We start from the raw sequence: 23,967 nt of genomic DNA, 5'->3' as shown, positions 1-23,967 counted from the left end.
CTTGCTTTCGCCTCAAATAATCAGGACCGAGGCACTGAAAAAGAAACACGTGTGTAGGAGTGATAAAATCCTCTTGGATCTTTTAAAAGTGATTATGACCAGATTGGGTCTTCAGTTGGAGAACTGTTCAATTGTCCACGTGAAGCTGTACACTCCCTTTACTGTCACATGTAAATCTCTGAGAACACATGACGAGATTATTTTTACATACTCCATTTGACACAAGGGAGAACGATAAAGAAGAGCAGAGAAGGTTTTGAGCAGGGTCTTGTAATAATAACAATAATTGCTCCATTGGAAAGTATTGTCACTCAGCAGAAACCACACTGTTACCCAGCCAGGATTATACTGCCTGCTCTGCAAATGTGAGCGCATGCAAGTGTGTGTGAGTGCGTGTGATTAAGAGGGAGCAGACACACAGATGACCTCAGCTGACTTTGAGGCTTCTTAACAGTCATGTGTGAGGGTGAGGCTGTGCCAAGTGTGGGCGCCTGCATACACAAAGAGTCTTTCAAAAGTGTTAAACACACATTTTTTTTTAACTCAACCAGATAAGTTAACTCCTGAATCAGTTCCACTCGAGACGTGTGGCCCAGTCGGTTCCAAACCGACAAGACCAAATTTCCAAACGTCTCCCAGTACTTCACCATGTAGGAATTTAACTTTCCAGTTTAAAGGGGGAAACATGGAGCTCTAATAACAAAGCAGTTGATAACATAGTCGCAAGTCAGATTCAGATCAAATCTGAAAGACACATCATCAGTTAACCAGCTTGGAGATCACAACACTGGGTTATAGATAAACTACATATTCAGGCAATTTATGCTGCCATCATTTCATACTTGGAGAGTCATACTTTACAGACCATTACAGCCTAAAAATTAATAATGTTATTGTAAAGTTTGCTTTCACTGACAAATTATCATGAATAAAAGCTGCCTCTTCCTATATAAACGAATTCATGACATGAATAATCAAGAGTTTTTTTAACACTATTTTATCACTTGTATTTTAAAATTACTCTTTTTTCTATGCTCCTTGAAGTGTTTTGACAAATGTATTTTGAGTATAGCAGTTGAAACACAGCAGATGCGATCGAATGGGGAAAAAAATAGAGAGGGTTATTACTGCAAAGTGAGAAAGCGTCAGCAAAAAAAAAGGTGGATAAAGGCTCTTTTGCAAGGTGCTGAACATCTCCTGGTGAGCTAAAATATTTTTAGTTGTGTTTCTGGGCTTATTGCCAAAGAGAGTTTGTGACAGAAACTTATGTTTATTCCCTTACATTAGCAGTGTTAGCATCCTAAAAGTGGCTGTTAACAATTAGCTAACACACAGCACTTGCACACAAACACACACATTCTCACACCAGCGCTGAAACTCCTGCTGGGAGCAACATGTATAAGAAGTTACTGGCACCATCCTGTCTCTCAATGTAAAAGCTTAGGAAGCGTCTGATTTTCCACCTATAGCACATCAATCTTAAAGTCTCACTGTTTACCAGTTTAACAGTTTCACGTCGAATCACAGTCCCTTTCTACACGCATTTCAACTGAACAAACAATGTGACTGTCCTTACCTAATCTGGACCAGAATACCTCCATGGCGGAACCTCAACACTCACCAGCACCGACACTGTCACACTCATGTAAACTTGGAGGGAAAGTAGTAACAGTGGTGAAGAGAAGGAGGAGGAAGCGAGTGGGGTGAAGAGGAGGAGGAGGAGCAGGAGGTCAGCACGCGGCAAACGGAGGTAAACTCAGTGACTCATTGAGGCAAGAATGAGAACAGGATGGATAAAAATATTAAAAGAGTGAGACAGCGCAGTACTGTAGCTGGCACCATGTTTCTCTGTTAGTGTGCGAGAACAGAGGGAAGCAAGTGGTCCTCCCCTTCTGTGCCTGCTTCCTGCTCCGTCCCACCACTTCCCGATATATTTTCCTTCAAAGAAACACACATTTTTAAAGGTTGTAGTAGTGATAAAAGAAAAGATCGACACAAATAATCATCATATTATCAATAAATGTTCATATCTTCTCTGTCTGCCTCCTGAGCCACAGTATTTAAAAATATATTATAAAAAAGATCTTGAGACAAAATGAGAATTCAGATATTTGCAGATATTCAATTGTTATTGATATTATTTGATAAATATCATTGACTTGTAGCACATTGTACTTGGACTACATGCTTTGCTCCCCTCACAATTACCAGCATCATCACAGAAATTAGACCCACCCTTGAAGGCAGAGTTCTGGTGTCTGAGTACCTTGTTCACAAGTGAGGGAACGATGGAGAGTGAGCTCAACAGAACACATGGACCTCTGGCCGTGACGGCAATAGATCTACGCTCATATCCTCAGCTGTTGTCATGAACATTGGGTAGTGACCCAAAGAACAGTACTGTGGATGCATGAGGCTGAAATGAATTTTGGCAGGAGTTACAAAAAGTGAAAGCATGAGAAGCAAGGCCATAGCATCGTGAGAAGGCCACTACGCTTGGATCCGCTCTACTTACGCCACCTCTGTGGGAGGTGTTCAGGCATGGCAAGTGGCACCTGGGAATGGCTCCGTATTGCAACAGAACAGCAGGAAGAGGTTTCTCAGGGCCAGGTAGGGTTGGCTTCCTAGCCTAGGTGATCTTATTGCATTTAGACATGAACATGGGAAGTCGTAAACAACTTGTCACCCCAGCCACAAATCAAACACCACGGTCTATATTGAGGTCAAATCGGGGCCATGCACTAGGTACCTTTAAAGCGACAGCTAACTATGTTGCTTCGCGATGTGGCCTGAGAGAAACAGTGCCATCCGTTTCAGCCTATCTTGGAGCAGCCATGCCGCGTGGACCAGGTGTCGGAGATGAGGATGATGATGAAGAAGACAATGTCCAAGAGTAGATGATCACAATTGTCATAAAGAATCTCTCATACTAGTACAAAATAGAGCCCACTAGAAGACACTTGAACGAAGTCAGAAAAAGACGGGATATTGTTGCAGTGAAAGTGACGCGCACGGTTATCTAAATATGAGGTGGAATAATAGACAAGGCGGTCCAGCCTGGAAGCTGAGTTAGCAAGATCCTTACCACACATGGAGCGGATTATTAATGCTCTCCACACCTTTAAACACCAGCGCCAAAATTTCACTCAGCAAGAGTCGAAACATTAAAGCTGCTTCATCAGTTTTAAGTTAGTGACGGCAACATGCTGCACTCCAACTTAGATTAATACAGAGCGGGAGACATAATAACAACACCATTTTGGAGCACTGGACAAACAGAATCATTTTATTCCACTCAGAACCCTCCAGTGTGTTGCCATGCAACCACAACTGCCAATTTAGCACATTCAGTATTTTCTCAGTGTATCTGTATTCACTTTTTTTTCCAGATTTCATTGTATATTGACTGGAAACTGCTGCTATGTACGTGTGAATACAGTGAGTATTGATGGGTTGACAATCTGTGACAATGTTTCAAGCTTACTTGAGCTTTTTGCAATGTCATGTTAAATAAACCACTTCTAATAATAATAATCTCATAATAATCGCAGACATCTTTTAATTCAACATTGCAGACAATTAGGGTTATATGGGCTTCTCTGATGGCATCAAAATTTAAAAACAAGTGTTTCAATACATAATATAGTTTCCAATACATAAGGAGGAGACTATTATAGGTTACAGAGGTTCTGGAACGGGAAGGAAACAGGCTTGATCGTATACCAGTTCATACTGTAACCGGAAAGAATGCAAAGTCTCCTTTTCTTGTCATTGTCATGTACCTAAAAATATTTGAAAAATGTACCTGAAATTTAGCTTAGTGCTCTCTGACTATACTGCAACCAGATGCTCCCATATAGAAGTCAGAAAAACCATCATAGTTTGAAATCGATAAGACCTACGAACCAACAAATATAGCACCTTATCGTCTTAATGATTGAAGGCATTCTTTCCAGGAAGTGATGGGCTGGTAAGGCTTCATGAAACCACAGTCAGAGGAACTTAAAAATGTTTCATTGAGATGGTTGTTCCAAAGATTTTAGAGCAAATAGTGCCATATAGTGGGCTCTGGCAATGCAGACACTGTCTCATGAAGCATCATAAGTTCATCACTACTTCCAGGAGACCAAGTAAACATCCACCAACCTTGACACATCCTCCATACAAAATAATAGCAACATTCAAAAGACAGACCACACAAGCATCATCATAATAAAATCCTTGTCTGGCGACATGGAGTTCAATACTAATTTACCAGCATATCTGATCAATACTTATTTTATTATTTGCGGAGAACGAATATAGAGAACAGATTGTGGCAGCTGAATGAGCATTGTTGTTTCATAAGGGCATTATGGTATGGACAGAGAGAAACAAGTTTTGACAAACCGCTTCAGGCAGTGAAGTGTGACAGTTCAGAATGTATTTTTTATCTGATTCAATATCTGGAAGTGAAAAATATCACTGGCAGATTCACCGATTCAACACGTTTTTCAGTGTTTCCATGACACTCTCAACAATAATAATATAATAATAATATAAACAGTTTGCTTGAGAACACAATGCACAACGTTCCTACCATTAGCTGTTTGTCAACATGATGTACTTCATTAGACCTCACTTTATTAAAAGGAGTTTCCAAATGACAAAGCTGGGCTACATTGTGACACTGCATCATCATTCTCCATTTAGGAAAGGCCACGTTTTCTTGTAATGCTGAGCAAATTATTCACATCGCTAATTGAGCACAGTTTCCACATTACACCCTCCCAGTAAACTGACGCGGACATCAGGGAGGAGGACACGCCTGCCATGCGTCGGATCAGTAGGCCACGCACGACCAGTGTTCTCACTAAATGGACAAACACTGAAAACACACACACATGCTTGTTAGCCACTGGTTGACTGCCAGTCGGCATTTAATTGACCCGCTTTCACACCTGTATGGTCTCCATGGCAACAGCCGACCAGGCCACATACTAGCCATTCCTTTTCTCCTCCACTACTTCACCCTCTTCTGCTCTGTGTCTTTCTCTTTTAGCAAAACCTGCATCTTTCCACTGCTCTCCTCGCCTCCTCCCTCAAACCGCCCATCAGGCCACATCTCGTCTCACGTCTTCGCTTCAGACGTCTCTTAGTTTTTCTCCACCTAGCTCATCCCCATCCAATTATCTCTGCATTCCTCTTTCTCTCATCCTCTCTTTCGCACTTTTGCTGCAGGGGGAGGCTGAGCTGAAAATTACATCACCGATCTGAGAATCTATGAATGAACACAGTCGGGGTGCATGTGTCTGGGAAAAGCGTCGTGAAGACCCATACCAAAACATCTGTTAGGTATTCAAATTGTCAAAGCATGAACAACCAGTGTGACAAATCGCAGATGGCGATGGCGAAAGATGATAGATGGGGAAGCAGCTTCACTTTCTTGAATAAGAATAACATGAATTAAGGACAAAACTTCCTGCATCTCTAGTCTCTGCAGGTGCAATTCCGATGCCAACTATTCCCAGAACTCACAGAAGGGGAGTCTGTCCCATCTACCCAGGAAAAGAGGCAGGGGATGCCTTTGGCAGATGACAATCTCAAGGCACAAATAGACTACCACTCACATTCAACAATGACGTGACTTCTGTAGGAGGAAATCTGGGATAAGCATTCCACATTGAAAAGTCTCTAGTTTCATCATACTTCAGCCAACTTGCAATCCAGATGTGCGGCTGCAGTGGTCTTTGCTACTCTTGTCTGCTGGAACGGGTTAATGGCAGCCAATAGTTTACAACAGTGCATGACGTTACTTTGTTATATGTGTTCTCCAAGGTTCACGTTACCCGTGAAGAGTTTGCCAAGTCAATGCATATGGGCTGCATTTTAGTTCATTCTAAGTGTGTCTGAAAAGGATGGTCAGAAGACAGCCACGTAGCAGCCAGAGCTCACTGGGCGAAGATGACTCATTCGTCAAGGAGGGTCTAGCCGGAGGTACTATATGGGAGGATGGACAAGAAGGTCAAAGTTATCAAAATCTGTCTGTAGTTTTCATCATACATTATCCTTGCCATTAAGTCCAAAATCGGTCAGTTCTCTCCTGGTTTATGGGAGCATACGCTCAGACAGTGGCTGGAATAAATGTGGATCACTGAAAGCTTCTGATGAAGGGAGGAGATGTGATAGAAGCTGCAGATCTCCTGCGATATCACCAACAGTAGGACTATAAAGTTAAAATAAAAATGTGAAGATGGAAGTCACGGCTGACCTTATATCACGTTCTTGAGTAGTGGCTTCACAGCTAAATCACAAGCTAATCTGACCCATGTATAATAACAAATATTTTGTTAGTTACATCACTGAATGTTACCAAATATCATGTGATACCAGCCTATTTCTGCTGAACATCCCTCGAGTTTCCACCTGATGATCTCAGAATTCATTTTTGCAAATTACTTTTCAATCCTGTTTTGAACTGCCACTCATCAACGTCACATCAGAACTTCATAATCCCTTATTCTTTCCCAGGAACTGAAATTCAAACTACAAGAGGCTTGCACCTTTTCTATCAAGACTTCAACAGCATGAACCAAAAGCAGCCTGAGAAAGGGTTTTGCTCCATCCAAAGAGAGGCTTTAAGGGAAACACTCATAAAGCAAAATGATACGTGTGTTGAAATCCATTTGATTCTATTCAGGGCTGTAGATTATGAGATTATGAAGAAGACAGATTCCAGAAGTGTTTCAAAAAACACTAGAACATCGTAACAAGGCATTACTAAGTCAACAGGAGAACAAAAACTGAAGGTCGCAAACACTGAACGGCCCATTTGGAGACAAATTCACAAGGTGTCCTTGCAGAGCAAAGATACAGTAGTTCGAGCAGAAAAGAAATGACACTTCCTTTCATTTTTGCCACAAACTATTTGCTGGATAAAGAGCTGTAAAGCATGGAGAGCCGAGTTGCTCAGTAATCAGAGCGAGGCAGCCTAGACAAGCGTCAAACCAAGCCCTCCCTACTGAAGGTCACACTAACATACCCATAAGTTCATATGGATGAATGAAAGGTTTAAAAAAAGAAGACGACAGCATATGGTAGACCAACGAATCTTTAGCGAAAAAGAAAGGCATCAGTTCTTTGGACAGTTCTGGCGACTGTCTCGCCCCAAACCTCCTTCTATTGTTTGAGCGGAAGTTGCTGCTAATGGACGCGTGAGGATCATTTCAATGAAGAACTACGCGCGACGACACAACCTGGCCTTCCTTATACATGAGCAATTTTATGGGCTGTAATCGTTGAGTAGTTTAATACCCGGATCGTCACACAGCGGTTGGTGCTTCAAATGGTGTCTCGACAAGTGATAAATAGGCATTGAATCCTGATAAAAGTGGAGGTCACGTCTGTGTGCGAGCATCTCGTGCTGAAGGTGTGAGCTCATATTGCAGCGTTTGGGTCTGAGCTCCACACATGCACATTGTCTCTCGGGAACGTGCATGTAGAGCCTGCAATTGTGTGTGACTGGAAATGAAGAGGGAGCCTGTTTACACTGGCTGCAATGTAGTGTGTGCTGCAGCATGGCATCACCACACTCGAATTCTGATTCCCTTCTTTCATCCATCATCTTCTCCTGTTCCTCCTCAGCTTTATTGTCCGACACAGGAAGCTGGTAAGAGGGCAGATTTACAAGCCCTGTCATCTCTCTCCTGCACATCACCACTACCTCAAGGTAATTAAAGAGACGATTATTAATCCCATCCAGCTGTGCAGCACAATTCCAACACACACTCTGGTGTGTGCACGAGACTGCAGCGTGCCGCTTCAAACCTGCACATGTGCAGACACTCAGCTGTAACGGACACATGAGCGCACGCTGCCCAGTCGCATGCCGAGAGGCAAAAGACCAACTGACCCAATTCATCCCAACCTGACAGCCCAGCGGACTGGAAGTCACACACAACTCGTATGAATGAAGATTGTCTTCTCAATGTTGGTGTGTCAAATGAAAACAGCTCCATGATTCAGTCAAGGGGGAAGTAGAGCGCACAGAATGATGGACGGAGCCTGGATGTACATCTTGGAGAGGGTTGGACGGTGGGGTGGAGAACAGATGCATGACTGACTGCAAGCAAAAAAAAAAGGAATAAACAAAATAGGAGAAGGATTTAAAAGGAAAGGAAATACCTGTTGCCGATTTCGGTCTGTGCCTTCCTTTGGGTCGTCTCTGGGAATTGCCCATGTTATTCTTCCTGTCCCAAAACATCACCAGCTCATTCCAACAATGCAAGCTGACCGACTGACTGAGCGAGAACGGGTGACAGCGTGCGTGTGTGTTTGTCCCGTGAGTCAGTGCACAAAAGAGCGACAAGCAAAGGTGTGTGTGCGTGTGTGAATGAAGAAAGCTTCACAGCATCATTCCTGCTGCCTGTGACCCGGCGTGTGTGTGGAGAGAGCAAGGCAGAGTGACGGCATACAAGAGAGAATGTGTGTGTGTGTGTGTGTGTGCACCTTGCTACGTGAGCTGTTGACAAAATAAGTCAGTGTGTCCATGTGTGTGTGAGAGATAAAGAAACAAACAGGAGGAGAGTGCGCATGACGTTTGCACGTCTCAATGAAAGGTATGGTTGTTGCCGGCGTGAAAGAGAGAGAGTGTGTATTTGTTGTGATTATTAGAGCTCGGCCAATCGAATCCAGAAAAGGATGTTCAATTCATAAAGAACCAGGCGGGAAGGAACCAATCAGAGGACTGCCACAGAGAGAGAGAGAGAAGCAGAGCAAGGGAGAGGGGAATGTAAGTGTGGAGCAGGGGAGCTGGAGCAAGGAATAAGAGAGGGGAGGGGTCCTGGCTGAGAAAGGGAGTGATGGATGGCCTCACTTTCAGAGATGTGACCAGAAAAAGCCTTAAAGACACACTCATAATCATCAAGACCTGATGAACCCGGTCCGAGTTTAAGTACATTGCTGTCCATTAGAATGTGAAGACAAGATAAAAGGGTCAAGAAATAACATGACACTAAAATAAAAGTTGTGACAGAAACTCATGTGGGTGGTTCACAATATTTTCAAAAACAGGTCAGAAATGACAGCCAGCTTTGACTCCCTTAAATGAGTTCAAATGTGCTCCACCCTGACACTTTTTATGTCCACGTTGTTGTGACAAGCTTGTTACCTCTCAGCATCTGCTCCGGCATGCTCATACCTGAGCCTCTGCAGCTAGTGAAGAGCGGATGGGGCTTCATGAAAGAGAGTCCTCATTTTCAGACTATTTTAAAATGATGCCAGGTTTCATCAAAATGGTTCTTGAGTTCTAAAGATTTTAGAGCAGAGAATTCCATCTCGTGGGCCCTGAAAATCCAGCAAAAATGCTTCAGCTTTTTTTGAATCAGACAGCAGCAAAATACTACCTTATTACGATCACTATTGTTACTGTATTGTTATATGTAACTGTTGAAATAACTGCATTGGAATGTTTTTGCCTTAGTTTGCTGGGAACCACTTACATCAAACATGTATTCCATGTTTCTTCCCAGTGGCACTGTGGAACAGTACATTCCATTGATAATGTAGAAGCCTGGAGTTGTACCTAAGGGTTCATGAACATGTTCATATTTTGGGTAATTACGTTCCCTGAATGGTGACCCTGGTTCAAAAATAAATAATAATAATATAATAAAATATTAGCTGTCTGTGGACCTATGTGGGTTTTGGCAATTATATTCAATAACAATAGCTCGCAGCAACATGCTAAAACAAATAAACTAACTTGTTATTTTTCACTATAAACAATTCTGAACTATGAACAAACAAACTTTGAACTAGCTCATGTAGACAATGGTCTGGAGCCTCTTCAACGTAGCATAACAGCAATACGCACTGACCCCTGTGTCATAACAGCCATTCTCACTGCAATATTGCAGCCTCCTTATTTCGGCATGTCGTACCTTAAAGCAATGTAAAAATAACCTCAACAACCCACTTCGAATACATGTCACATAAAAGCTGATTCATTTCAATGATTCCATTGTATGCTGTGCTTTATTAAGTCATGCATTCCAGTTTTATCTGGTTTTGACCGGCGCTGCACAAGGAATCTGAATCAGTAGTCTGTAGGACAATCTTGAATAGAATTGCACTAAACAACCCCCACTGAAATCAAATGGCTTCCAAGTGAGCACACTTCCAAGTAACCCTGAAAGTTTAATGAAATACATTTGTCTGCTCTGGAGTTTTTCTTTTTACACTTGAACGAACAAACAAATTGGCTGTCACCCTGAAAAAATAGTCCGAAAGTGATTGAGCATATTTTAATCTTAATAGTTTGGTTATTCAACCTTACTAACGGTAATCGAACATAATGTAAAATATATAGCTCACTTCACATGTAACTGTTTCACACAAAAATGCACCAATGTATGGTGTGCTGATGACGTTTCATGAAACAGTGTAGTTATTTTCAGAGCCCACAATATGGCGCTGTCTGCTCAAAAGTCACTGGATTGGAACAACCATTTCAAAGAAAACTCGCAATTTTCATTTCAAAAAGTGCCACCTACTGCGCTATGACAATAGGAACACTCTTTCATGAGCCCTCATCAGCCCACCACCAGCTTACATCATATTTGGAGAGAGCACTTTCCCATTCACGTGGCTTAAGTGGAATAATGTAAAGCAAGGGCATTTGGATTCCATAAAGTGACAACAATGACGCCATTACTGTATGTCAAGAGAGAGATTTGAATGTGAGCAGTCCAGGTGTGAGTGTGATGAGTAAGGAGCATCAACACATTGTATCTAGTGATTGCCAACTATACTAAAATACCTCTGGCTTTCTCATGACTGGGTCAAAATACAATACAATTCTTCCACAACACTTTCCGTTCCTGAAGTCAAGAAGAAAAGAAACAACTGGACAAAGGCGCCAGTAAGATCGGCAGCGCTAGTCCAGCATCAGTGGGAGAGTGAGGCACGATGGCAGCTAGTGTGGAGCCATGACTAGCAGCAGATCTGACCCTCGTGGTAGACGGGTTCCCGCTCTCATTCCATGGCCTCCTTCTCACTCTGGCGGCGCAGGGCAGCACATCTTGTCCACCCTCGCTGCACCACTCCTTCCTGCTCACTGCTATCACAGTGGTGGACTTTGACTGGACTGACTATTCATTGTTGGGCATTTGTTTTATTTTATTTAAGTATATTGCACATTTTTGTTATGATGTTATCATTTTGTTATGATGTTCATTTTTCTGTTTCAACTTTGTTTTCTTTGTTTCTATAGTGGTGATTTGCAATGCCATGACATCACTGCCCACACAGCATGGACATGCAGCACCAGACCCAGTGGTGCTGGAGCTGCTTTGAGTGAGACAAACTATTTGAAATGCAGACACCTGCACTCCAGATATGTTTAGATTTAATTGTGTGGTTCGCAAATTTACATCTTATTTATTTTGAAGCAGTTTATTGTTATCCAATTTGTTGGAAAGACGAGTGTGTATTATTGTTTTTAACTACATAAAACCCTGCCAAAGATCAGTGTATTAAAGTACTTTCCTGAACGTTTGAGCAGTTTGCAACAATAACTCAGTAATAATGACAACCGTGATCATTTTGGCTACGATAACCATGCAAAGTAATTTACATAGTGTCACATCCCTACACACAGATTTCTTACAGTGTATAACAGTAGATGTTCTTTTTGTTTGAGAGAGCATTCATCAAATGTGTGGAGAATCAAAAGATGAAATGTTCAAATGAATCAATAAAAAAACGTCAATGACTCTAATGCCGTATTACAACATTAGCTTAACCTTTTTCAATTGAACTTTGAGCCCAAAGTGTTTATAAAGGAGTGATTAAACTAAGCCCATAGTAAACCTTAACTGGCACATTGAGCCAGACAGATTTATCATCCAGCATCATTCAGAACGTCTGATCCCACTAATGCTCCACAGGCTCCACAGGCAAATCCCTTCTGCAACCCGCTCTGTCAAACACGCTGCTATTCCAGGCAGATTAACGTTGGTGTTCGGTGGTCAACCTGCACGACAGTAATATGAACACGATACCTTCGGCCATAATGTGTAACAGGACAGAACGAGAGGGAAGGAGAGGAAAGGTACCAGCGAGAAAGAGGTCTACTGACAAGTAGATGAATGAATAAATGAAAAGAGGGAGACAATGAGGTTCAATTGGAATGAGAGAAATTGAAAGTGAAGTGCGGCACAGAGCGATGGGATTGAGGAAGGGAAAGAGTGAAAAGGAAGGAAGGGAAGAATGCACAATGAGATGAGCTGGGGAGCTAAAGACAGAGGGGGAAGGAGATGAGGAATGAGTGAATTCCTATGATTTCGAAGGAGACAGAGCACCAATATGAGGGCGCAAAGGTCTGCATTTTTCATTTTCCTTCCATCTCTACCCCCACACTCATATATTTCTGATATTTGTAACAGAGATTTGTGATATATTTGGCTTCAACTACTTTTCTTGAGCTCTCCGAGAAGAACAAGAAACCAATTCTGGAATTTGAGCACCACTTATCTCGAGTTAATTCATCGTTTACTTGGTGCGGAAGGAGTAGAAACAGGACAAAAAAAAAATTCAAACACATTACCTTAAAGCAATAATGTAGTGTGTCACCTACTTCACCAAAGAGGCTTCAGTGATTCATATATTTTAGCGCACTAACAAATTCATTATTATGTCACTAACATCTCATAGTTGAAACAATTCCATAAAAATGCTTAGCAACTTGTTTTTTCCCTTTTAAATACAATACTTTTTTCATGAACATTTCCTGCTAATTAAAAATTTTGGGGAGACAGAAGTTGGATTCTGAGTTCTGACAGTACAGCTGACTAGCGTCAGAGCAGAAAGTAGAAACAAAATAAAAATCACTTTCAAAACTGCCAATTTTTTATTCTGTTGTTTGTGAATCTGATTCCAACTCTCTCCATCCTCCAGCAAAGTGTCTGAGACTTCTCTCTCCCCAGAAACCAGGGAGAAAGAGAGGTGATTCTAGCCAGTCAAGTGGATAAAGTGAAGGAGGTCAATAGTCTTCCAGGACAGTAGTAGTACAAGACACTAACACTACCTCTAACAGCGTCCAGGCACCGACTGGGAGAACTCTCTTTTGCTGCTTGTGTCCTGATTAGGCCTGTCACAATAATGACTCAGTCAATGAATCGTACCATCATTAAAAATGAAAAACTCGATCCTTTTGGCAGCCTCAATTAATTGCCATGTTTGTTTCATTTCGTCTTTCCTACTGCTACAACTAACAAGCCTGTCTTCACCTGCTGACTGGAGGATTTACTCTGTATTTCGTGGTAATAACGTGAGGAAAGATACAAAGCCAAATGCCTCATATTCAGGCTTCAAACTTAATGTGTGAGGTGAGCAACAACATGGAGTGATGGAAGATCTTTGGAAGACAAATACAACGGTAAAATACTGATTATAAATAAAAACATTACATTTTAAGGGTGTACTTGCATTACATTAATGGTTCATTTGGTCTTAAAATAATTTTGGCAATTATTTGACCAGTATTTATTTATTGACCAGTAAAAAAATGTGTTATTGTGACCTAATCCTAAACGTCTATTCCAGTCACTACCCCAAGTCATGTTTGAAGTTTGCCGAATGAGCGTTTAAGGTTATTCATATCATCATTCATTATGACTGTTTCTGCCACGTTTCTTTGTTCTCATTGTTTCCATGCTCAGGAGTTTCCACTCACATTCATACAAAAGATGCAGTCTGTTCATATAATGGCCATAGATAGTGCGACGGCGAAACAGCCCGACAATGTTCCCGATTTAATTTGCTCCAGCACTCCTGGCGTGCAGAGAACCAGACTGTGTAAGTGTAAATAAATAGTGATGCCTCTGTTTGTCGGTGTCCCAAATAAAACTCCATTACAATAAAGCGAAAAACAATAACACAGGAGATGAAAGTCTTATTACAAGCGCACCGAGGCCAATAAAGACAAATAGAACATCACACTCTTATCACATTTGTTTGTCATCGGCGTATGGAGTTACCTCGGCAGTGCCTGAAGTTTCATTTGGATGCTTAAGTTTGTACACAGCAAGTGCAGTAATAACATCCAGAGTGAGAAAAATGTCTTGGCCCGGCTTTTCTTCGCCTCTCCAAAAGCAGCTAAACGGATCATTCCCCAGTTTATTAGCAACACAACTGATGCAGAACTAAATGTGTGTCTGGCCTTGTATAAGAAACAGACTTCCCTTCTTCACCCCTGGAGAGCTGCTCTGACAGAAGTACTGCAGGAACAGCTCAACCAAGAATGTGTACATCAATCATTCAGAAATGGAAATAGAACCAAACTGACACAGTTTAAGCTCGACAGAAAGTTTAGCTGAAATAAGGCGTCGTACTTCATCAGCTCAGTCACCATTTATGACTCTTATTGACAGCAGTACTTTGAATACCGGCACCATAAAGAGCGCAAATGGAAATGGATGCATTGACCAGCTCACATTATGACCAAGTGCACATATGTCACGTACGCAGACACTTTAGTATGAGATTTCAAAATGCATAACTGGATATAAAATACTACGATGCAGATGGCAAAAGCAAGGTTTAAGGGATTCTGTATTTGATGCTCACGGCCAAGATATCTGAAGAGCCATGGCCCTGTCCCCCGAGGGTCATCCCTCAGGGCAGTGCACCTCATTTACCCACACTATTCAATCGGAAGGAGCTGAGACATTCAGGATTTGAAATCAAAAGAAATTCTTGAATTTATAATGTTGAAAAACTAAATGATTTGTCTAATGGCTATAGCAGGTACCGCGAATGTGGATGCTGGATGAGGTATCTTGTCACACCCTGTTAGCAAAATGACTTCAGATGTGACGTGTGGAGCCGCAGGCAAACCAGCGACTCGCCGCAGGGCAAATGCTGTCTGCAGTGAATGAGAAACAATTTCACAGACAAATCTAAAGAGATTCTCTCTAACAAATATCCCTAAACCATCACTAATCCGGGTTCATCTCTGGGCCTCCCATAAATATAGCTGTGGGCTTCAGCCTGAATTCGATCCTGTCACTTACACGAAAGAGTTGAAGCCACAAGGAGAAAAAGAAAGGAATCAGACACCTGTTCTTTTCTTCTCACCACCTTTCCCCCGAACAGCACATTTAATGTCGACTGTATTCAAGCATCAAAGACTTATCAGCCATCACGCTAAATGACTGGGAAGTTCTCGTGCACTCTTTCAGGATTTTACCTTGCTGACAAGACATTTCATCAAACCCCCAGTCGTTCTTTGAACTACTTCTTTAGTTCATATTCTACAAGCTCTCTCCATCTTGTTCTTTGACCGTACAGAAAAGGGCACAGAAGGAGAACGTTTTCAATGCTGTTTCAATGTTTTCATTCCACCTCACCGTTTCTCATGCTGATATCACCTATAATCTCTGTTCCTCCTAAAATATTGTCCGATGGGCACACCGTATTTATTTATCACTGGCCTGGTTCTCAAACAAGGGAACTTAGAGAAACACACAAGACGCCAATGCAAACATTCTCATCTCAGCCAAAAATGGAAAAGGAATTTAAGAGGACAAACATTTCTCCATTGGAAGATTCAGCTGTGATTTATCTTTACAGCCAACAATGACGGTGGTCTAGCTTCAACAACCTGAACGACCATCTAACATTTAAATGAATTCTAAATGAACACAGTGAATACAATAACTTAAAACTCACCTGTTCAGCCATCAAATATCACCACAGTATCGGATGCAGGACCACAGAGCACTTGTGTCCCTGCGCGGACATTAAATAATCAAGCCAAATCTCCAACTGCTACTGCTAAAATTTAAAATAATAATAATGTTACTCGTAATGTGGGAATACAAAGAAGTATGAGCCAGCCAATGGATCAGTGCAGCCCCACCCTTCAGAGTAATGTAAGTCATGTCCAGATGACAATGACAAATATAAAAAGGAGACTCAATGGATATAAAGAGTGATGCTTTTATTCTTTGGTTTCAACTCAATTCCTTCTGTCATGCCTACGCAGTCTTGACAAAGTTGGAAATCCAAAATAAAAACAAGTTGAATCAGGGCAAGAACTTTTTCGAAGGCAGGCGTCATGCTGAGGTGTGCAAATACACAAAACCCTTTCATTTCTTTCATGCTTCACACCTTTGAGTGTGACGGGAAACTTCATATCGCAGACAAGAGATTGCACACTTCAATTCCAATTCTGGAGAGGACAGATGAAACGCTCTGTGTGAAAGTGTTTAATCCAGGTGGATTTCGTTTCTGCCCTGATTTTACAGCGATGTCATGGTTAAGTCAAGAGAGTCTGTATGAGTGTGGACTTTTAGTCCAGATTAATTGAACTGGTACGTACGACCACTAATTCCGTTTTGTAAAGGTCACCAGTGAATTCAACAAGGTAAGCAGTTGTGTTATGACTCAAGGTATTTTGGCTAAATTATTATACGTACCGTAATTCCCAGACTATAGAGTGCACCGGAATATTAGCCCCACCCACTAAATCTAAGAAGGATAACATCATGTTCACACGTAAACCAGTCTATAAGCCGAGGGTGCAGTGGTGCTGTCTGCACCGTAGAAAGGTCAGCGGTGCACCCGGCTAAAAAATGCACGAGGACCACTTCTAAACTAGTTTTGAAAACCGGGTCCAGCATCCAGACTCACTCATGAAATGAACTCAGCAATGTTCTGAACTTGAATCATGAACTCCTTACATCTTTTTTTTCCACATTAAAGCTGCTGCTTCTCTTCTCTGGTCCTCCTGGTCGCTTCAAGGTCAATAAAACACCTGTGAGTCCCTCGGTTTGAAGTGACGACGCTCAATATTTTGGCAGCATGACTCTATTTAGCCTGTAAAAATCCATATATTCACCACGTTGTTGTACAAACCGCAGGGTTCAGGCCTTGAGAAAAAAGTAGCCGTAACTTAACATCCGGAAATGGCGTTATTATGAACTTCACATCATCATTAGTTTTATGATCCAAACCACCAAGAATCGCATGTTAGTGAGCGAACACATCATCTATTGACATAATGTAAAACTAGACACATGGAAACACAGAAACAGTATGTATTATTGTATTTTTTTTAAGTCACACTGGTCAGGGATTGTCAATTCCCAACTTATAAACTGTGATGTATTCTGCATGAGCAAACAGAGATGCAATTAACACTGAATGACAAACAATACGTGTTATATTTTTCCTTGGAACAACACATCCACTACCTGCTGCTGCTGTGGGAAATGGAGGACGAATGTTGAGGTTCATGGATGTGATAGAGGAGGACATGAGGAAGACAGGTGTGACCCAGGAGGATGCACAAGATAAGTCAAGGTGTAGGAGGTAGACTCACTGTGGCACATGACGGGAAATGCAGACAGACAAAGAACGTTTTTTTTCTACCTGAGATATAAAGCCTCTCACCGTAAACCCAACCATCCAAAAAATGCCTAACCTTAACAAGGATTCTGAACCAAACGTACACCTAAATTATAATGACCCAGTTATTTTGAGGTGTTCATCCTCAAACTGAGGCTTAACCTTGTGGGGACCAGCCTTGTTTTGTCATGAATTGGTCCCACACAAAGTAGGATTAAGAATTAGAAAATTAACGGACATGTATATTTTGTGTTTGTGTTGAGAAAGAACCGAATAGACTGTGCAGAATTATTATTCTCAGCATGGAGAGGGTGAGAAGCTCAGCCATCTCGGCTTCTTGTTAACATGTAAGATATCTCTCCGGAGAAGTGCTCTGTACACTTTCATCAGAGAGGACGCTTCAGGTCAGACTAGGGACCGGGTCCCAGAAGAGATGGAGGAGGGAAGTCTGGCTTCTTGACTTCTGCGGCGGCGCTGTGACCACAACACAGAAGAAAACGGATGGAACATGAAAACACAGCTGTTACGCTGCAACCTCTCTCTGTGGCTTTACGTCAAAATGTATCAAAGTGCGAGGGGAAACAAGTGCAGAAAAGATAGAGGATAGACAGGACTGTGGATTATGAACATATTAAAAACCTCAGGTGGGATTACCAGGAAAAGGTTAACTCACACCAGCAGCCAGCATAAAAGTGTTGCCAGTTTAACAGAGGTAACATCTGGTCGGGCCAGGACTGTGAGTAATTAACCTATTTTAAGGAATGTCAACTTCGCGTGTGTCTTCACTGAGGTAGAAGGACCACAGACCGCTAGAGGCTGCGTTCTGGACGCACAGAAACTGAAATTATACACAGATTTGTTTCTGTCACGCGCTGTGTTGACAAATTCTGACAGGTTCAGAGGAACAAGAAGGTCGTGTGAGCAACAAACATCTGTGCACATATAAACGGTGGTGTGAACAACATGATGTCCTGGATTAGTCAAATGACCAGGGGGCGCACGACTAAAGATAGAATCCAGCCCAAATACAGGAGAAGGGAGAAGAGGAGGAAGGAAATCATGCGACTGCATCGCGAAGGAATGAACACACAGGTGTTGGGACGGTGATGCTGAATTAGGGCTTGAATGGAGAATTGAAATAAAAGCATCTTCAGGCATATCAACAACCGAATACAGAGTGCAACATAGTTATCCAAGAACTCTTCTTTTCAGAGAAAGTTGTCTCATCAAGCTGCAACAAACTCATTGACTAAAGAGGGCACAAGCTCCGATGCAAAACTTTTGGGTTGATGTGTTCCCTCCTAAAACTGCCAAATAAATTGTGTTCAGCATTGTAATTGGATTTAAGTCCTCTGTTTTTCCACTTTCGGAGCCTTGTCTTCATTTAGCAGTCAAACGAGACTGTGAAGACGTGAGATTTGAGAGTGCAGTGATGTAAAAAAGCGTCTGCCTCTGAACCCCGCTCAAGTTATATAACCTCGGTTTGATCATGTGCTGGAAGTGATGGGTGAAGTATAGAGGCCCCCCGGGCGGGGGGGGTTGTATTTTGGAATTATTGGAGCCCTCCCACTTCAATGGCTTCTTCTCCTGCTCACTTTCTCCACTGCAACATTTCTCTCCATTCTTCAATAAAGCACGGCAGAAATGAGGCATAAGGTGCAAGTGGTGAGCAGAGCAAATGTTGAATGTGCGAATGGGGTGTTTGGAATTGAAACTCTCCAGATGAACATTCCACAACTCAGCTGTTGGGCGCAGCCTTCAGAAGAGAGTTCAAGAGAATCTGTTTTCGCTGCTGGAGTACACACCAGCACTGTGGAGGCGATCGGTCCTCCAAAAGATCACAATATGTTCCCCACCATGTTTGTTTTCACCTCTTAGTTCTGCTTCATTATGCTCTTTAATTCCACTCGCCTCCTGCGGTCTCCCCCAAAGTTCCTTTAATCACAATATAATCACTGTTAGTTTGGCAGTTAAACATTTAGCTTCCCTCAAAGACCAAAAACAAAGCAAATACAACAGGAAGCGTCAAGTGTGTGGTATATTTGAGGGATTTCATAAGCAGACATGTTTCACATTGGAAGAAAGCTCTGTGAATAATGGATGAGGACCAATGAGTCACACACAGTGTTGTCTTTAAACCCCACTGAGCAGAGACGTTGCTGCCTGGTGGAATCTGTGACAGTCAATTAGCTGAACGTCGCTGGTGGCACAGGAGCAAGTGACTTAACTTTTAAATAAATGTTATGTAGCAACAGCAGTAGAGTGCCAACTTAAATCCACACTGCAGAGCAACAAACAAGAAAAACAACTGGCCAAAAGCTGATTTAAAATTTGTGTTTAGTGAGAACGTGTTGGTTTTGTGATTGAGGTCGACATCAGCACAGCAAACCTGGAGAGTAATGCAAAACTGCGCCATTGTTTTAGGGTATGTTCCACGCTGTTTGGCTACCATCATTATGACAGGCATAACTGCCATCATAAGTCGTTCTTAGGGTGCATTGATCGCCACTTTTTTGGCCGGTACACACGCGCCGATACAATTTTTTGTAAGTCACAGTTTTTGTTGTTTTTTTCCCCACAACTAAATCACAAAAGTTTTTTAGATTCATTAGACAAACCCACTAAATAACAATAACACCGAACAACACTGTATAGAAAAGATAGCAACATTTTAAACAAATAAGCAATAAAAAAAGGCAAAGTGCTTAATATAAAATAAATTGGTTTTATTTCCTTCGTGTTTCGCTCCGGTTAGCATTCATTTGTTAGCCGCTTGCTAGAGCTCGAATTCAGCACGGTGATTTCAGGCCAAGTCTCTTGTTTTAATGGCATGTCTGCATACCTGTCAATTCTAGACGTTTTTTTTACAATTTCAAATCATGTACGCCTTATAACAACTTTTACACGGGGAAAAATAAATTAGAACAAAAAGAAATTCCCACTGACGTTTCACGCCAGACCGATATTGACTCGGCAATTTCGGATCCAAAACGGATCGTCTCGTCTGACTGGTAGCTGACGGCGGTCGGGGCATCATACTAGCAAAAGTTATCCTGAATCGCGCATTTATTTTTCTCGTTGCTTTCAGCTTTGACGATACGTCGCACTGCGGCCCACATCCGTTGTTTTGAATTATGGCAAGCATTGGTTCTATGATTTTTTTGAGTGAAAGACACTATGGAAGACTGTGGAAGATTGAAAGACACTATGGCATAATTATTTATTTTAAAATAAATATACAGCAAGGAACTTCAAAATAGACACTGATAGATCGGTCCGTCGATCTATCAGTGTCAATATCCTTAAGGGCTGTAAGATGCAGAGCCCCAGCCTCTCACCCTAAACCTAACCATCCAAAACAAATGGCTCACCTTAACCAGGTCTCTGAACTAAACTTAAACCAAATTATAATGACCTTTTTCTTTTGAAGTCTTCATTCTCAAACTGAGCGGCAAAAGGGCCCCACAAGGAGGTGCTTTTCCCCAAATTGATCCTCACTAGGATAGATAAGCTTAAACATACATACACACACACGTTTGTTTCAACACACACACACACACGTTTGTTTCACTATTTTGGTGAGGAACTCTCATTGCCATAATGCTTTCCCCAGCCTCTCACCCTGAACCTAACCATCCAAGACAAATGGCTAACCTTAACCAGGACTGTGAACCTAACTTGCGCCCACTTACAATGAACTACCAAACCAGGGGTCGGGAACCTTTTTGGCTAAGAGAGACCAAAAAACACAGAGAAACTGCTGACTGCAGTATTTCTCTCTCCAACCTTTCATGTCAGAGAGACATTCAAAGAGCCCGACTTCTTGTCGAAAGAGCCACATGTGGCTCCCAACCCATGCTCTAAACCATGCCCAAATGTCCTCACAAGAGGGTGGCTAGTCAAGACGTGGACAAGCCACACACCCACACACGCATGCAAGTGAGAACTTCTCACAGCTGCAATCTGGACAATGATTTCATCAGTGAGAGATGTGAGGCTGTGCCATGACATCACACAGAAATGAGAAGTGTGGGAAAGAGCCTTGCACCAGTCATATCGATGGGCATGCTAATGGCAGTAGCCAAACTCAAGACAGACTCATTACAAAGTCATTTCACTCTTTCAAACTCTCTTTAGTAAAACAGGAAAAAAAAACCTTCTCCCCCTGGCAACATTTGCCTCCTTAAATGAATGTTTTCCCATGCCAGTGAGAGCAATGAGCAATATACACTGCCTGGCCAAAAAAAAAGTCGCCACCTGGATTTAACTAAGCCAATAGGTACAGGGTTGCTGCAGAGGTCAGATCTAGGTTCAGCAACATTATGTGCTCAAAGAATGAGGTCAGCTGACTACCTGAATGTACTGAATGACCAGGTAATTCCATCAATGGATTTGTTCTTCCCCGATGGCACGGGCATATTCCAAGATGACAATGCCAGGATTCATCGGGCTCAAATTATGAAAGACTGGTTCAGGGAGCATAAGACATCATTTTCACACATGGATTGGCCACCACAGAGTCCAGACCTTAACCCCATTGAGAATCTTTGGGATGTGCTGGAGAAGGCTTTGCCATCACCATCATCAACCCAAGATCTTAGTGAAAAATGAATGCAACACTGGATGGAAATAAATCTTGTGACATTGCAGAAGCTTATCGAAACAATGCCACAGTGAATGCGTGCTGTAAGCAAAGCTGAAGGCGGTCCAACGAAATATCAGAGTGTATGACCCTTTTTTTTGGGTGGCGACTTTTTTTTTGGCCAGGCAGTGTATATTAAAGTCATTAAAATAAATTTACCAATCGACTTAAAGCCCTCTTGTCTCTTCACAAACAAAACCACAGCAACTTTATGCGATTCCTGAGTCTTCAGTTGTAAGCTTAGGAAGAGCTCATTCTCATCATTGCAATAACAACCTGCAAATCCCAAATTGTCTTTGACAGAATTCCATGTTCATGAAGGTTACAGGTTACAATATTTGCTCAATATCTTACATAGAATTGCACTTTAAATGGGGATTTTCTTCATAATATTTTTTGATCATATTAATACAATTGAATCATATGTCATTTTGGAATGATTTTAGATTTCCATTCTATACACAAAAATGGCATAATAGTCAGACAAGTCCACAGTCCACTCCTGCACCTGAACCATTCAAATCTCCACCCCCGTTTCCAGTCATCATTATGACTTCATTTTCATTAAAAAAAAAAAAAAACTCCTTTTGCAAAAGATGTCATAAATAAAAAAAAAAGATATAGCACACAATAAGCAGTAATAACATAATTGTCTGAACCATTTCTACATGATCAGTTCTATATTTTGACTCTGACCCAATAAAGATGAAGACTATTCCGATCCATCAGCACTGAGGTTAAGATGAATTATTACAGTCAAAATGCTTGGGAGGCCCATCTGCTGCCCACTATGCCAGCGAACTAGTCGGCTCTCACACATTTCTCAAGACCAGAGAAAATCGGTTAATCCCCACCGAGCAGATAACCTGACACTGCTGGACACGCCGCAGTCAGACACCATCAACACGAAGTTCTCCGTCCAACTTCAAGTGAGTGTTGCTTAGCCGTCCTCTCGGCTGTCATAATTTTTCCGCTAAACAGTCTCCAGGCCTCCTCATACGGGCGTCTTGTTTAACAAGCATAAGCTTGTGAGCGAAACACCACACGGTAATGAAGCTGCATCAAGAAGAGCTGCGGGGTAATTAGTGACTGTCAGACTTGTGAGGAGGCATTAGAGGATGGCATTACACACCCAAATGCTGCTGCACTTCTCACAGGAATTTGTGGTCTCGTAGAGGTTTGTGTGGGGAAAAAAAAAGGGCTGGATCTTAATCCCCGACTGTGAAATTGTAGCCTAATCTCTCTGGGAGGTGCAGAGGCACAGTGATGGGTCGCAAATCTGCACATTAAATAAGGAAATGCCTCAAAGAGCTCCGGAAGGAAATAATGGGACATCACAGAGAGGCTTTAGACGTCTACATCAGGGGACAACAATTTCACTTTTATCACCAGTAGGAGGAGAGGCTGGACCCCAAAATAGGAGAGATTTGTGACGCAGCAGAAATGCTTCAGACGTTGGACCCAACAGAGAAAATGGATGCAGTCAATCAACACAACACTTGAGTTGGGTGAAGTGTGGTATCGTTTCTACTATCACTAAACACAGGGACACACTGGAGGGTCTATGGCAGGGGTTCTGAACCCTCTTGATCTCTGGGTCCACCTTTCCCAGAACAAATGGGCTTAGGGCCCATTCAATAGAACTGATTCATTACTCTTGATTCCACAAACATATTTAATCTACTTACACGTAAACAAACCAAAATCTTGTAAAATAACATGAAATGCATCGCAAAGATATTTATTTGTCATCGAAAGGTCCAACCAGCAGCAGAACCAAGTGCAAGTCATATTCATGAAATTTACAAAAAAGGAAAAAAATACACTTGATGCAAACAGAATAAAATAAATAATAATAATAAAACCATGTCTAAATATCATAAAATAAGAGAGATTTTATTTAAACTCCAAAGAAGATATAGATAAAGTTCAAA

The 23,967-nt window shown here is 41.8% G+C and overlaps 1 protein-coding gene across 3 annotated transcripts in view; it reads right to left on the bottom strand.

Moving 5' to 3' along the window:
• Positions 1–23,967, bottom strand: part of nhsl2 (NHS-like 2) — a 98,050-nt gene that overhangs the window by 55,540 nt on the left and 18,543 nt on the right. The window contains exon 1 of one of the 3 annotated variants that reach the window (XM_053858880.1): positions 8,164–8,722. The exons of the other annotated variants lie outside the window; for them this stretch is intronic. Coding sequence (XP_053714855.1) covers positions 8,164–8,242 — 79 coding nt within the window. The 5' untranslated portion in view covers positions 8,243–8,722. Of the gene's footprint in view, positions 1–8,163; positions 8,723–23,967 lie in introns of those variants that run through there. 3 annotated transcript variants of the gene reach the window in all.

This window comes from Synchiropus splendidus, chromosome 3 (assembly GCF_027744825.2).
Source record: "Synchiropus splendidus isolate RoL2022-P1 chromosome 3, RoL_Sspl_1.0, whole genome shotgun sequence".
NCBI lineage: Eukaryota > Metazoa > Chordata > Actinopteri > Syngnathiformes > Callionymidae > Synchiropus > Synchiropus splendidus.
The sequence above is the reverse complement of the archived record's forward strand: the minus strand, read 5'-3'. Positions and strand labels throughout refer to the sequence as shown.